Source organism: Mustelus asterias, chromosome 15 (assembly GCF_964213995.1).
Source record: "Mustelus asterias chromosome 15, sMusAst1.hap1.1, whole genome shotgun sequence".
Classification (NCBI taxonomy): domain Eukaryota; kingdom Metazoa; phylum Chordata; class Chondrichthyes; order Carcharhiniformes; family Triakidae; genus Mustelus; species Mustelus asterias.
Window position 1 is genome coordinate 37061039 of NC_135815.1, and position 16146 is coordinate 37077184.

Below are 16146 nucleotides of genomic sequence, written 5' to 3' on the forward strand. Positions count from 1 at the left end.
CAAGAACGATAAGATCTTGCGGTGGAGAATTGAGCTCTCCACCTATAATTATGATATTATGTATCGTCCAGGGAAGCTCAATGAGCCCTCGGATGCCCTCTCGCGCGGAACATGCGCTATCATGCAGGAGGACCGCTTGAAGGCCCTCCACAATGATCTGTGTCATCCTGGAGTCACCAGACTCTACCATTTCGTCAAAGCCCGCAACCTGCCCTACTCGGTGGAGGATGTCAGGTCAGTGACGAGAAGCTGTCGGATTTGCGCAGAATGCAAACCACACTTTTATCGACCAGACCGGGCACAATTGGTCAAGGCCACTCGCCCTTTTGAGAGGCTGAGTGTGGATTTTAAGGGCCCCCTTCCCTCAACGGACCGGAACGTCTATTTCCTCAACATAATAGACGAGTACTCCCGGTTCCCGTTTGTTGTCCCCTGTGCGGACACATCGACTGCCACCGTCATCAAGGCATTCAGTGAGCTTTTTACCCTGTTCGGGTACCCCTGCTACATTCATAGCGACAGGGGCTCGTCGTTCATGAGCAACGACTTGAGGCAATTCCTGCTCTCATTCGGGATTGCCTCTAGTAGAACCACGAGCGACAACCCTAGGGGTAACGGACAGGTGGAAAGGGAGAATGCTACAGTCTGGAAGGCTGTCCTACTGGCACTGAAATCCAGGGGCCTTCCAGTCTCCCGTTGGCAGGAGGTCCTTCCAAATGCGCTCCATTCTATCCGCTCCCTCCTGTGTACGGCAACCAATGCTACTCCCCACGAGAGGATGTTCTCATTCCCTCGGAAGTCGTCCTCGGGGATCTCATTGCCAGCCTGGTTGACGTACCCAGGACCCGTCCTTCTGCGGCGACATGTGAGGGCTCGCAGGTCCGACCCCTTGGTCGAACCGGTCCAACTCCTCCACGCCAACCCTCAGTATGCCTATGTGGCATATCCTGACGGGCGAGAGGACACTGTCTCCATTAGAGACCTGGCGCCCGCAGGGGACGTAGCAACTCCTGTCGCTCCTATTCCCCCAGTCACGAATCCACTACTCCTCATTGCTTCCCCAGACGTGGCGCGGTCAGCACCGGGACCAGTGCATAACAGTTCTACTCCCATGTACAGCTTGCCTGAGACTCGGAGATCGGCGCCACCACCGAAGGTTCCAGGATCCCCTGCACCATCGCCTCACCAGGGCCAACCGGCCCGGGAGTCCTTGAGGGGACAGCCGGACGTTGTTTTGGAGAGAACGCCACCGCAAGCACCTGCTCCGGTTTCGCAACCGGTGTTGAGGAGATCACAGCGTCGGTGCGGTCCTCCAGACCGTCTGGACTTGTGAATTCTGTATATATGACCTGTTTTTTTCTTGCACCCCGCCGCCTTTTGTTTTTAAAGGAGGGGTGAATGTGGTGAACCATCGTTGGTTACCACTGGGGGTTGTTATTATGTTACTGTTGGGCTAGGGTGTTATTACTGTGGGGGTTGTACAATGTTGTTGGGTTAGGGTGTTTACCTGTTATAAGTGTTATCATGGCACATTCCAGTGGGGCCCCGCCTCCAGTTTTTTTTTTTTTTTTAACTGGTCGGTGCAACATCGTGGGCCGAAGGGCCTGTTCTGCGCTGTAATGTTCTATGTTCTATGTTCCGGTGGCGAGGTATAAGACCCTCTGCTCCGGCAGGACCCCTTCAGTCTGAACTGGTGTATTCGTGTTAGTAGTTCCATTGTTACACAATAAAAGCCTTCAATATCGAAGCCTTGGTTCCACGTGCTTGATTGTCGCGCATCACCTGTGGAATTCATTGAAGGCTATGGAGGCTAAGTCAATGAATATATTTAAGAAGGAAATAGATTTCTAGACTCTCAGGGGGTGATTTTCCAACCCTGTTCGACGCAGGCGCAAATCCGATAATGGCTGGAAACATCATGAGAGAGCCATAGCAGGATTTGTGACAGGAAGATCTCAGTTTGAGATCTCCCCCACTCCCCCTCCCCTCGCTGGCAATGTCATATGTTGCCACCTGCCGGCATAACATAATGCCGGAAGGAATGACTACTTATTTCCAAAAATGGAAACCAGATGTGATGAACACACCAGGCACTCAGAGGCCAGTCTAACCCCAGGGTGGTTCACGGCATGACTGGGCAGTGCCCTGGTACTGTCCCTGGCACCCTGGCAGTGTCAACCTGTGCCAGAGGGACAGCATCAGGGATGGGTCTTAGTGAGAACCCATGGAGGTTGGGATTTAATTCTGCGTGGTGAGGTGGGGGAGGGTGTGGGAAGAGCGTGGACATTGAGGGGGTTGGGAATACTGGTGATGATGATGGGGGGGGAGCGGTTAGGAATGCCAATTATACTAGGGGTGGGGGGGGCAGTGGAGGGAAGAGCCCCTGATACCTCCATAGTGAGGGGTTAACTTTGTGATCTGATTGGGGCACCTTTTCCACTTCTGTGGAGTGGATCTTGCCAACGCTGTGAGGCCCCACCCTGACAGAGTGATGGTGTAAACCATGCCCACTCTATTTTCAGACTAAGAGGCTCAAATCCTGGATAGAAAACTGGTCAGTGGAGCTAGACAGCTTCACAGTGATTTTTTGGCTGAGCCTGACAGAGAAAGTTTGGCAAGATTCCCCCCATGGGTGTAAAACTGACAGAACCCATCCTAAGTTAGCGAGTTAAATTGCTTTGTCGGATACTTCCAACCTAACGCAATTGTCCAGGGGAGGTTAACGCTTCTGGACAATTGTTGGGTAAACCCTAATGTGGGAACTTCCAAGAGGGATTTCCCAGTGCATCCTTGGAATACCCCTTAAATCCTAGGCTGGGGAGCCAGGAAGTTATGGTCTGGACAACAATGACAAGCATGAATAGTGTGTGCTCTGTCCTCTGTTTTGACTGCAATTTCCAGCCATTAGATTTCCTTCTAACTAGCCTCAAGTTTGCATTGCTCTTTCTTCTTCCTATTACTGACAGTCTTTTCCTTCTTGTTTACACCTTTTCATTTCTTCGTCATTCTCTTTCCTTCAAATCTTAGTAACTCTAATAAAAACTCAATTTTTTTGCTTTCTATTTAGTAGTTATGCAAGTTCTGCTTCTTCCACTGTGTCTTTTTGAGATCTTGTTTATGTATTTTATTCCTTCTCTAAAAATTGTTGATATTCAGTTTGTTTTGAATGCCATTTCAGGGCTCGAAAGAAACTAGTTCTAAGAATATTCCACTGTTACAGATTGCTTTTTCAAGTTCTCACTTTGGATAATTTCAGCTCTCATATCTTAGGTCACTATCATGACTGCTCCAACACTTCAACCCTCAAACGTGTCTAGGTTTGTCTTGATATCTGGTAAATTTTCAGTAATGCATTGGGGTAACTGAACAGCAAACCCTGCTTGGTATTTGCTTTTAGGTGCTTGGCCCTCTTATGATTCACAGAATCATTAGAGTGCTGAAGGAAGCCATTCAGCCCATCAAGTCTGCACTGGTTCTCTGAAAGAGCATTCTATCAAGTCCCACTCCACTGCCTTTTCCCCATAACCTTGCACCTTCTTCTTTTCAGATCACAATCCTTTTGAATACCTCAATTGAACCCATCTCTGCCACCATCTAAGGAAATTTGTTTCAGACTCCAGCTACCCTCCTTGCTTTTCTTATTAGTTCTTTCACTTCCTCTCTGCTCTATGTTCAGCCCGAATACCACTGTATTTTCTACCTGACATCTGTTGTACGTGCACTTAATCCATTTCATCTATACCTCTAACTCTCTCGTCATCCAGGGCTCTCTGAACATATTTGGTCTACATTTCCCCTTCAAGTGAATATACCTTGACATTCCTTGCAATATCTTTTCTTTGAAGGTGACCCATTGTTCAGCCAGTCTTTTCTGCCAACATTTGATTCCAGCTCATTCAACCGAGTTGCATTCTCACCCCATCTAAGTTAGCTTTCCCCCAATTAATTATCCCTGCTCTGGATTGTTCCTTGTCCTTTGCCATGGCCAACCCAAACCTTATGATACAATAGTCACTGTCCCCTAAAAGCTTCTGCACTGATATTTGATCCACTTGGGCCACATTTGGAGTACTGCGTCCAGTTCTGGTCGCCGCACTACCAGAAGGACGTGGAGGCATTGGAGAGAGTGCAGAGAAGGTTTACCAGGATGTTGCCTGGTATGGAGGGTCTTAGCTATGAGGAGAGATTGGGTAGACTGGGGTTGTTCTCCTTGGAAAGACGGAGAATGAGGGGAGATCTAATAGAGGTATACAAGATTATGAAGGGTATAGATAGGGTGAACAGTGGGAAGCTTTTTCCCAGGTCGGAGGTGACGATCACGAGGGGTCACGGGCTCAAGCTGAGAGGGGCGAAGTATAACTCAGACATCAGAGGGACGTTTTTTACACAGAGGGTGGTGGGGGCCTGGAATGCGCTGCCAAGTAGGGTGGTGGAGGCAGGCATGCTGACATCGTTTAAGACTTACCTGGATAGTCACATGAGCAGCCTGGGAATGGAGGAATACAAACGATTGGTCTAGTTGGACCAAGGAGCGGCACAGGCTTGGAGGGCCGAAGGGCCTGTTTCCTGTGCTGTACTGTTCTTTGTTCTTTGTTCATTTGCCAGAACCAGGTCTAACAGTACTTGCCCTCACTCTAGACCAGAAACATACTGCTGCTGAAAATTACCTTGAACACACTCCAGGAACTCTCACTCCTCCTGTCTGTTCGCACTATTCCTATTCCAGTCTATATTAGGATAATTGAAGTCACCCATTATAATTACTCTCTAACTCTTGCACCTCTCTGTAATTTCTTTATAAATCTATTTCTTTACATGCCTTTCACTAGTTGGTGGTCTACATACCAAAGCAATCAATGTTATTGCATCTTTTTCTTTCCTTACCTCCAGCCAGAGAGATTCCATCCTTGACCCCTCTGGAAAATCCTCTCTTCAAAGTATTGTAATGCCATCTTTAAACAAAACTGCCACCCCCCTCTCCCTCACAGACTTTTTATTTCTTTCCTGTCTCTCCTACATATTCCTAGGTACTCAGTCCTGCCCTTCTTCGAGGCAGATCTCTGTTACGACAATATCATAATTCCACTTGTTAAACTATTCCTATAGGTCACCAGTCTTATTAATCACACTCCATGCATTCACATACATGCATATTAACCGTGATTTAGGCCTTTTTACTTTATCCTTTAATCTGACCCCACCTGATGACTTATTATTGTCTACACTAATTCTATCAAACTCTCCAAGTATTCTACTTACCTTGATACTACTCTGTTCCTTCCAGTTAATACTTCTCTACTTCCCATTGCAAGTTTTTCTCCTCTCCACTGTGAATTTCCCCTCAGGTTTCCATCCCCCTGCCGATCTAGTTTAGACTTTCCACAACAGCACTGTCAAACTTCCCATTCCTGTTAAGGTGTAACCCATCCTTCTTGTCCAGGTCCCACCTGTCCTAAAATCAGTTCCAATGCCTCAGAAATCTAAAGTCCCCCCTTCTTAACTCCCAAAAATCTGCTCTCTGGACCCCATCTCTTTTCCTAACCATGTCATTGGTCCCAATATGGACCACAACCTCTGGCTGTTCACCCTCTCCCATTGCTCCTCAGACAACGGTAGCAAGAGACAAGTTTGAGGCACTATGGGTAACTCAGCTGCAAAGGAGGGGAGGAGGAAGAGCAGTAGTGCAATATTGGTAGGCAATTCCTTAGTTAAGGGACTTCTGCTGTTCACCTTCCCCCATTGATCCAGCCATGTGTTAAACTGCTCAATCTTTCTATTATTATGCTCACTAGCAAGTGATACTGGGAGTAATCCTGAAATTACTGCTCGAGGTTCTGCTTTTTAATTTCCTGCCTAAGTCCCTAAAATCTGCTTCGGGACCCATCTCTTTTCCTAGCTAAGTCATTGGTGCCAATATGGACCACAATCTCTAACTGCTCACCCTCCCCCACAAGAATGTCCTGCAGCTGCTCAGTGACATCCTTGACTCTGGCACCATGGTGGCAACGTACACTCCTGAAGTCACATCTACAACTGCAGCAATACTTGTCTACTCCCTTAACTAAGCAATTGCTTACCAATATAGCATTGCTGCTCTTCCTCCTCCCCTCCTTTGCAGCTGAGTCACCCATAGTGTCCCGAATTTGACTCTTGCTACAGTTGTCTGAGGAGCTATCGCGCTCACCAGTAGCCAAACTAGAAAAGTGGTCAGAGAATGGGATAGCTTCAGTGGATTCCTGAACTATCTGCCTGTTCCTCTTAGATACTCTGGTGGTCATTCCTTCCTTCTCTGCCTGTATATTTCTTAGATTGTGACCACCTTCCTAAATGCACTATGTAATGCTCAGGGTGGGATTCCCCCATTTTGAGACTAAGTGCGGTGGCGGACAGTTCTGGTGGTGCCTGTCCCCCTGACCAGATTAACTGAGGCTTTACATGATATCATACATTGCCCTTGCCCCTACATCAAAAGAGAATATATTTATCTGTATCTGTTTTCTACAAATATAGCTTTCAAATTTCCATAATCTTTTACGTTTCTGCGTAAAGCTTCTGCTGTCAAATCATAAGCTGCAATAATCACTCATCTTGCAAATATAACAGCTTTGACAACTATATCCACAGAGTGTTGCCCCATCCTTACAGTGGTGTCAACGGAGTCAGTGACCTGACCACATAAAGGCTGCAACAGGTCGGGGGGCAGCAAAACCAGTGCCTATGCGTCTGCAACATGACAGGCAGATGGAGCAGAGGCTGTAGAGAGACCAATCTCTGAGCAATGGCCTCTGCCAACTTGCAGCTGGAGTCCTCGATGTTCCTTGACAGTGACAGCAGGCTGCCTGGCAGGCCAGCCAATGCACCCAGCATCTCAGTGTGCAAGTCCATTTAGCACTTAGCTGTATGCCATCACATCAAGATTTTCATCGGAGTTATTTGCAACAGAATTCACTTGCCACCTCATCCTCCTGTGAACTGGCAAACAAACGACCTTTTGCCTGGCGTGGCTGCAGTGCCAATATCTGAGCTGGTTGCAGCAAGGGTCATTTCAGGTTACAGGGTCTCTTATTTGGTGCTGTGCTGTTGTTCTCTTTCCTCTGTCTGGGGCTCCTGTGACGAGGGGATTGGCAGCTCATGAATGTATGAAAGCAGCAAGGGAAGGAAGGTGGGAGCAAGAGGTGCACGGTCACATCATTTTCAGCTTTCTCATCATGGTAGACAGAAAGATTAAGGTTAGTTGGAAGTTGAGAAGGGGCATTATGCAGGAGAATGCGGCCATCCTCAATATTTTCAGTGATGTTGGATACTGCGGGCCCTGTTGCTCAGATGCTGACAACCATCTTTTCCATGGGGCTCAGGAGATACATACATCCTTGTTAGTTCCGTTCTGCTCCATTTTATTGTGCACCACAGTGTAGTACAAGAGAATGAGAGTAGGGTGTCAGTGATTATGCAGCACAGTGTTTGGGTGATGTCATTGTAAATACTTCGAGCTATGTGGTGGCAGAGAGAGGTGGGACTGAGGCTGGCAGCATCAGTGGATGCGTGAGGGTGAGCTGGAGTATCTTGATGTCAGATGTTGTACAACTGGGTGAGTGATGGGGATATATGTTGAGCAGGAAAAGAGTTGGTATTCTGATGGGTAGGGAATGTCATGTGAAGATGCACTGATGTTGTCTATCTGAGTGAGGTCATTTGACCTCCCGTAGTACTGCTGTGAGATCCTTGGGTCTGTCCACAGGAGCTGACTTACCTGGCCACCTGCTCACATGCTCTTCCCAGGGTACTCCTTGTGGGTCTCCTGGTTGCCTGCCCACTTTACCTCCAATGTCTACACTACTGCATCCATCATTCTGAATTCCTCTACCTTGCTGTTCCATTGGCAAGAATTTTTTTAATTCAGCCATCTTTTATGCATCTTCACTGACGAATCAGACTTCTTTTATGAAAAACAGGCTGCCTATACCACGTGGTCTGCACCAAACCTGCTTGAGGCTCCTGTTGTGTGCTGCATCTGACAGCAGCACTGAGACGAAGACAGCAACTTAGGAAGTGCAGTAACTTGTGGTAAATCATAACACGAGGTGGTTAGGCAAATTTTGTGTTTTACCACCTTGATTTGCAAAAGCATGGATGTGTCATGAAATGCAGTCCAGGGATCCAAAAATTGAAATGAATAAATTTCATGCCATAACGTTTTGTTCAATTTTTCCTGTCTTATAGCGAGTAATGCGTAACATTGCAGTGAAGCAACTTGTTTTATTAAGATCTTAACTAATTTGCTTATCTTCACAAATGTCTAAATCTGGCAGGTGTCATGCCCGTAGAATAGAAACTATTATCTCAATTATAGGTTCATGAAAATTGGGTACACTAGGATGTTGCAAAAGTGAATTCTTTTATGCATTCCATTCCACCCACAAAGAAAAATGCTAACTGAACAGTTATCAGACAGTAGACTACAATAGGGCCAAAGGTAATAAATATACTGTACACTAGAATAAGTATATCCAGATGAAAGATGTTACCCTAGTTTTGTTTAGGTAGGATATTATCTTCTATCAAACTGCATGGTATGCACCTATATATATGTGGGAGCCTGCATTTCAAATCACATTTTCAATACATGTGCATACCAACAAGTAAGCTGGCACAGCCCCACTCATGTAACGGATCTATTCATGCCAATAAAGGCGATTTTTCTGATAAGAGGGAGGGTGTAAACCATGCAGACTATTATGGAAAATAATATGGGCAAGATTTTAACTTGCTTAAAACCTATTTACTTACACAGTTAAAATTGAACCCATAATGAAGTGTGCTAAATTTATAAAGAATTGCATATTTCGGAGTTCTAACGTAGCGATACATCTCAGTCATGATGACATTAATGTACTGTTTGCATTTCACTTTCAAATTAGCTCGATGATGGCCTTAAAATTGAATCGTACTGCACCTGTACTGAGTCAACAAAGGGACAAAACTGGGTCAAAGTCCAGTTTAGTGAGCCAATGACCAACACCAATATAGGGTTACAAACACACCCGAAACCATATGCCACCAAGAAGCCTAACCTGTTATAGAACACAAAGCAGGAAATTAGTTCAGATCTGTTGCCTTTCGGATTATTAAGTCCACTTGCAAACTAACCAATGTTCCTTGAAGGGGCTGTCGGAACCAACAAAAAGATAATTTTAAAAAAGCTTAGTTGAATGTGAAGCAAGAAGGAATAGAAGCGCTCCTTCCAGCTCCACATCAAAAGTGTAGGCTATTTCTGGCCACCGTTTGTTCCTTTCCTGATTGCCTCTCTTCACCTGACACACCTTAGATCATTAGCCAACATTCCCATAGGCCAATCTTTGTTGCACATTCAACACCACCAAGTTGCCTCTGGGGCCACAACCGGCAACTGTCGTGACAAATGAGGCTGGTAGATCAATTTGCCATGGTTCTGCACAAGTATTTTAGACACAAGCATCACGTGCTGTGGGCATGGTACAATAATGAAGTCTCCATGTTCTGCTGTACATAATGATTAAATATAAAATGGAAGCATTTTATTTTTAAATTGAAATGCAACATTGCATTATTACTTTACCAAATCAATAATGACAAGTTATAATTGATGCTCAAGACTAACAACACCTACAAACTACATTAAAAATGCATACGAAAGGTGTTAAAGACAGTGACTTACATATCATCGTGTACACGATTTCTCCATTCTTCTCTTTTCATCTCCTCTCTGGCCTCTTTCTCCGATATGATTGATGTTGCCACCCGCAAGGTTGGCTCCAAAGGCTTGTAGCGCTGTTGCAATACTTCAGCAGTATCGCGGAAGGGACCCTGACAGGTACAGGATAAGGTAAATGTTTTATTGTCATGTTTTTTGACACATTATTGATGACTGAGGAACCTGCATGTCTGTGTAAGTGCTGCCAGCTTCTCTATTGTAAATTATTTATAAAAGTAATACCTTTTGATATACAGTTACAAAGAACATGAAAGTTGATAACATTTTGTTGATAGATGAGAATTCAAAAGTGTAGGGATGGAAAAAGCAGTTTGATTCTGAAACTGTTAATCAATATTATATTGAGTTAAAATTCTTTGCAGAATATTGCACAATAAAAACTTGGAGTCAGTTGCTGCTGTTAACCCTTCGTAATTTACATCCTATGGCCAGGATTCTTCGGCCTCACACATCCTGTTACCACCGCCACGAGAGCGGAGGAATTTGGTGCTCAGTGAAATCTCCATTCATTGCAGCGGGATTAGAGAATCCCAACATGGGCAAGGTGGAAGAATTTCAGCTTAAATCTGCTAAGTATGTCTCTCACTTTCTTCCCTTAAGTATCTCTCACTGCTAAACCGCAATCATCATCAGAATCACCATCAATACCTCATCATGATGAGCCAGTAGTAGGCATTAATCTAGGGGGATAAAATGGGCAATGTCAGATTATCTTTTGCACCAAAACTCAAAGCAGTTTGGTGACTTTCATAGAATTAAAGAGGCTGTTCAGCCTTTGCTATCTTTACTGGCTCTTTGAAAAAGCAATTGTGCTTAGTCATACCAACTTTTTATCCCTAACCTTCAAGTACCTGTCGAAATCCCTTTTAAAACTATTTATGAAATCAACTCCCACTACTTTTTCAAGTAGTCCAGCTTCTGACAAATCTCAGCAAAAACAATTCTCAACACCCCTCACAATCTTTAGTCAATGATTTGGAATCTATGGGTGGAATTTAATGCCCTCCCCTGTAATGCATTTGGTGGTGGAAGGACATTCCCACCTCCACCCTTGTTAAGTCCATGGTGGGTCGGCCAGTGAACTGCTATCTTGCCCTGACGTCAATTGAAGACCTTAAGTGGACTATTAATGCTCACTTAAGGACCTCATCCTACCACTGCTGGTATTACCCCAGCGTCATGCTGGATGAAGTGGAGGAGAGACGCACTGTGCAGGAAGCATGACAAGCAAATCTGTGCAGGGTTGCTTGCAGGCTCCAAGGACTGGTGTGAGAGGTGTTGGCGGTTTGTGTCCCTCGTTCAAAAGCACTCAGTGCTTGACTAAAGGACCAAACATCAAGAAGAGGAGATGGGGGAACGGTGAGCTAACCCCCTTGCTGCTGACTACACTCCCCCATGACTCTCACCCAGCAATTACCCTCCTGCTATCACTTACGGTCCAGGATTGTGTGTGGTATGAGGCTTCAGGTAGGTGTTATACCGGCAGCAGCCACTACCTCCCCCGAGCGCCCTACTAAGTTCATAAGATATAGGAGCAGAATTAGGCCATTTGGCACATCAAATCCACTCCGCCATTCGATCATGGCTGATATGCTCCTCATCCCATTTTCCTGCTTTCTCCCCATAATCTTTCAACCCATTACCAATTAAAAATTTGTCTAACTCCTCCTTAAATTTACTCACTGTCCCAGCATCCACCACACTTTGGGGTAGTGGATTCCACAGATTCACAACCCTTTGGGAGAAATAGTTTCTCCTCAATTCTGTTTTAAATTTGCTACCCCTTATCCTAAAACTATGATTCTCTTAATCCCAGGGAATAGCTACATCTGTCAATTAAATGCTTCAGTGGCATTTAATCTGGCGGGCTTTCACTAAAAGAGGCAACATGGGCTTTTGCCAATTCTCCAGTTAGTGGGTGAGATTCCACCACCTCCATTAAATAATGCCCTACCATCTTAGTGACTAAGGTTGAGGCTAAAGTGCAGGACCTCGAGGGTAGTAATTTCTGGACTACTGCCGGTGCCATGTGCGCGTGAGAGTAGGAATAGGAAGATTAGGCAGATGAATGTGTGGTTTGAAAGCTGGTGCAGGGGCAGGGATTTAGATTTGTGGATTATTGGGATCTCTTCTGGGGCAGGGGTGACCTGTTCAAGAGGGACGGGTTACACTTGAACTGGAGAGGGACTAATATCCTGGTGGGAAGATTTGCTAGAGCCAGTCGGAGGATTTAAACTAGTTTGACAAGAGGGGTGGGACCTAAAGACAGAAGAGAAGGTTGAGGACAGCATGGAAGTTAAAGAGAGCACGTTAAATAGTAAAGGCAGTGTCAATAATCCTAGCACTAGACAGGTCAGGCAAAAAGTAGGGCAGAGAGCAAGGGACGAGTAGATTAAACTGCCTTTATTTCAATGCAAGAGGTCTGACAGGCAAGACAAATGAACTCAGAGCATCTGTCTTGCCTGTCAAAGGTTTGACAAAGGGTCATCTGGACTCGATATGTCAGCTCTTTTCTCTCCTTACAGATGCTGCCAGACCTGCTGAGATTTTCCAGCATTTTCCCTTTTATTCAGACACTATTTGTCTTTAACTATTCCATGCTGCCTCTCCTTAATTAACTCGTTCCTAGCCAAATGGAAGTTTATTTTGCCCAGTATATTGGCTTCCAATTACTTCCCCACCATCAATGTTAGGTTGACTGGTCTTAATTTCCTGATTTATCTCTCTTCACTTTTCAGAATAGTGGTATATATTAGCAACTCTTCAGTTCGACTTCTGTATCTTATGAGAGAAACATAGAAACATAGAAGCAGGAGGAGGCCATTCGGCTCTTTGAGCCTGCTCCGCCATTCATTTCGATCATGGCTGATCATCAAATTCAATATCCTGATCTCCCCTTCCCCCCATATCCTTTGATCCTGTTAGTCCTTAGAGCTAGATCTAATTTCTTCTAGAAATCGGACAACGTGTTGGCCTCAACTACATTCTATGGTAGTGAATTCCACACATTCACCACCCTCTGGGTGAAGAAATTTCTCCTCACCTCAGTTATAAAATGTTTACCCCTTATCCTCAAACTATGACCCCTAGTTCTGAACTCCCCACCATTGGGAACATTCTTTCTGAATCTACCCTGTCTCACTGTTAGAATTTTCTATAAGTTTCTATGCAATTCCCCTCTCACTCTTCTAAACTCCAGTGAATATAATCCTAACTGGCTTAATCTCTCCTCATATGACAGACCTGCCATCCCAGAAATCAGTGTGGTAAACCTTCCCTCCATACCAAGGACATCCTTCCTCACATAAGGACACTAAAACTGTACACAATACTCCAGGTATGGCCTTACCACCGCCCTATACAATTGCAGCAAAACATCCCTATTCCTAAACCCAAATCCTTTCACTATGAAAGCCAACATACCATTTGCCTTCTTTACTGCCTGCTGTAGCTGCATGCTTACTTTCTCGCTGAGTATCCACCTCTCTCAATTTAGACTCATTCAAGTAATAATTTGTCTTCCTATTATTGCTACCAAAGTGGATAACCTCACATTTATTCACATTATACTTCATCTGCCATGCATATGCCCACACACTCAGTCTGTCCAAATCATGAAGTATCTCTGCATCCTCCTCACAGTTCACCCTCCCATCCAACTTTGTATCATCTGCAAATTTGGAGATGATACATTCAGTTCCCTCTTCCAAATCATTCCTATATAATGTGAACAATTGGGGGCCTAGCACAGATCCCTGCGGAACCCCACTAGTCATTGACTGTCAATCAGGAAAAAACCCATTTATGCCAACTCTTTGCTTCCTATCTGCTAACCAGCTTTCTATCCATCTCAAGACATTACCTGCAATCCCATGTGCTTTAACTTTACATAGTAGTCTGTTATAAGAGACCTTGTCGAATGCCTTCTGAAAGTCTAAATAAACCACATCCACTGGTTCGCCTCTCTCAACTCTACTAGTTACATCCTCAAAGAATTCCACTAGAATCATCAAACATGATTTCCCTTTTATAAAACCATGCTGACTTTGTCCGATTACACTACTGCCTTCCAAATGCTGAGTTATGAAATCCTGGATAATGGACTCTAGCAACTTCCCCAGCACCAATGTTGGGCTCATTGGTCTATAGTTCATTATTTTCTCTCTACCTTCCTTTTTGAATAATGGGCTTCCGTTAGCTACCCTCCAATCTGCAGGAACTAGTCCCGAGTCCAAGAATTTTGGAAAATAACCACCAATGGGTCTACTATTTCCAGGGCCACTGCCTTAATACTCTGGGATGAAGATTATCAGGACCTGGATATTTATCCATCTTCAATTTCCCCAAAACCATTTCTCTGCTAATGCTGATTTCCTACAGCTCCTCACTAAAACTTGTTGCACGCAGAGCTTCTGGTACATTATTCATGTCTTCCTTTGTGAAGACTGAAGCAAAGTACGAATTTAATTCCTCAGCTATTTCTTTATTCCCCATTATGAATTCTCCTGTTTCTGACTGTAAGGGGCCCTACATTGATTTTTGTCAATTGTTTTCTCTTCACATACTGAGAGAAACTTTTATAATCAGTTTTTATGTTCCCTGCTGGCTTACTTTCATACTCTAATTTTTCCTTTTTGCTCAATCCCTTGATCCTCCTTTGCTGAATTTTAAACTGCTCCCAATCTTCAGGCTAATTGCTTTTTCTTGTCAATTCTTCCTTGAATCTGATACTATCTCTAATTTCATTTGTAAGCTATAGTTTAGCCATAATTCCCTTTCCACTCTTGAGCCAAATAGGAATAAACAACTTCTGGAGTTCACCGATTCATTCTTTAAATGCCTGCCACTGCCTGTCTATTGTCTTCCCTTTCAGTAATGTTTCCCAGTCCATCACGACCAATTCATGGCTCAAACCATCATAGATACCTTTATTGAGATTCAGGACCCTGGTCTTGTAATCAATTACATGACTATCTACCTTGACAAAGAATTCTACCACACTCTGGTCATTCGTACCCAAGGGTTCTCTCACAGCTAGATTGCCAACTAATCCTTTTTCATTACACAACACCCAGTCCAAGATGGCTTGTTCCCTTGTTGGTTCCTCAACGTATTGCTCCAAAAAACCATCCTTTATGCACTCCAGAAATTCCTCCTCCATTGTACTGTGACTAATTTGACTCTCCCAATCTATTTGCAGATTAAAGTCACCCATAATCACAGATGTTCTTTTAACACATGCATCTCTGATTTCCAGTCTAATGTTTTTCCCAACATTACCACTAGTTTAGTAGTCTGTATACAACCCACACCAATGTTTTTTGCCCCTTGTTGTTTTTTAACTCGACCCATCTACGCCAATATCTTTCCTCAATTTCGTATATATATCATCTTTAGTCAACATTCAACACCACCATCTTTTCCTTTCTGCCTGTCCTTCCTAAACATTGAGTAGCTCTCAATGTTTAGTTCCCATCCTTGCTCACCTTGGAGCCACATCTCCATAATGCCAACTATATCATATCCCTTTACATCTATCTGTGTGACTAATTCATCCATTTTGTTTCAAATACTCCGAGTATTCAGGTACAAAACCTTAAGGTGGGCACTTTTAACATTTCTTTTCCATCTCCTACTATTTTTTATTCGGTCCTTATCTGATCCTGGCTCTTGATTATTCTGCCTATTCACTTTCTTTATTCTCCTTACTGACTTTTCCTCTTGTTCTTAATTCCCCTCGCTCTGAATCCTTGCAAAGTGTTGTACCTGTTAATTCTCAGATACTTTCAACCAGTTTACTTACTCCAAGGTTTTACCCCGGTGCCCTTATTTGCAAGGTGGACAAGGACAAACACAAGTAAAGGTTCAACAAGTTTATTAATAATAACACTATTAACCCTTAAATTACCCACATAAAACAAGAGGATACCCCAGATCCAAGTATACTACCCATAAAGATGGCTTGGTTAAACTGCAGGCCCGATTCTCTGAGTCCCTCTGGTCTGTCGTCACGAAGGTGAGTCTCGATGGCCGCTTCTTCCTTCCTTCCTTCTCTGGTCGGTCTTCCGAATGGTCACGGCTGCCTCCCCTGTCGAGTCTTCGCTGCTGTGTGCCTCTGAGTGTGTCCCTTTATCCCCAGCCTGCTTGCCTTTCCAGAAACTTCTCTGGCTTCTGGCCAATGAGGTCCCAGGAGGGGGTTCCGATACCCAGTGGGTTTCTTGATGTCTGCCTGACAGGACACCAGGGTCCGCCCCCCAGGTGTCCATCTCCATGTTGTTAAACTTGTTTTCAGGTAAGGTTTCTACAGGATCTCTTGGTGACAGAAAGTCTGGCCCGATCTGGGCTTCTAACAATAAACCGATGCATTTCAATGAGGTGCCATGATCTCCTGCTAA

At 44.5% G+C, this 16146-nt stretch overlaps 1 protein-coding gene across 4 annotated transcripts in view; it reads right to left on the reverse strand.

The window, feature by feature from the left end:
* Positions 1-16146, reverse strand: part of spata17 (spermatogenesis associated 17) — a 301239-nt gene that overhangs the window by 207506 nt on the left and 77587 nt on the right. For all 4 annotated transcript variants that reach the window (XM_078229776.1, XM_078229779.1, XM_078229778.1 and 1 more), the window contains exon 8: positions 9695-9843. In XM_078229776.1, the coding sequence (XP_078085902.1) occupies positions 9695-9843 (149 nt within the window). The remainder of the gene's footprint in view (positions 1-9694; positions 9844-16146) is intronic.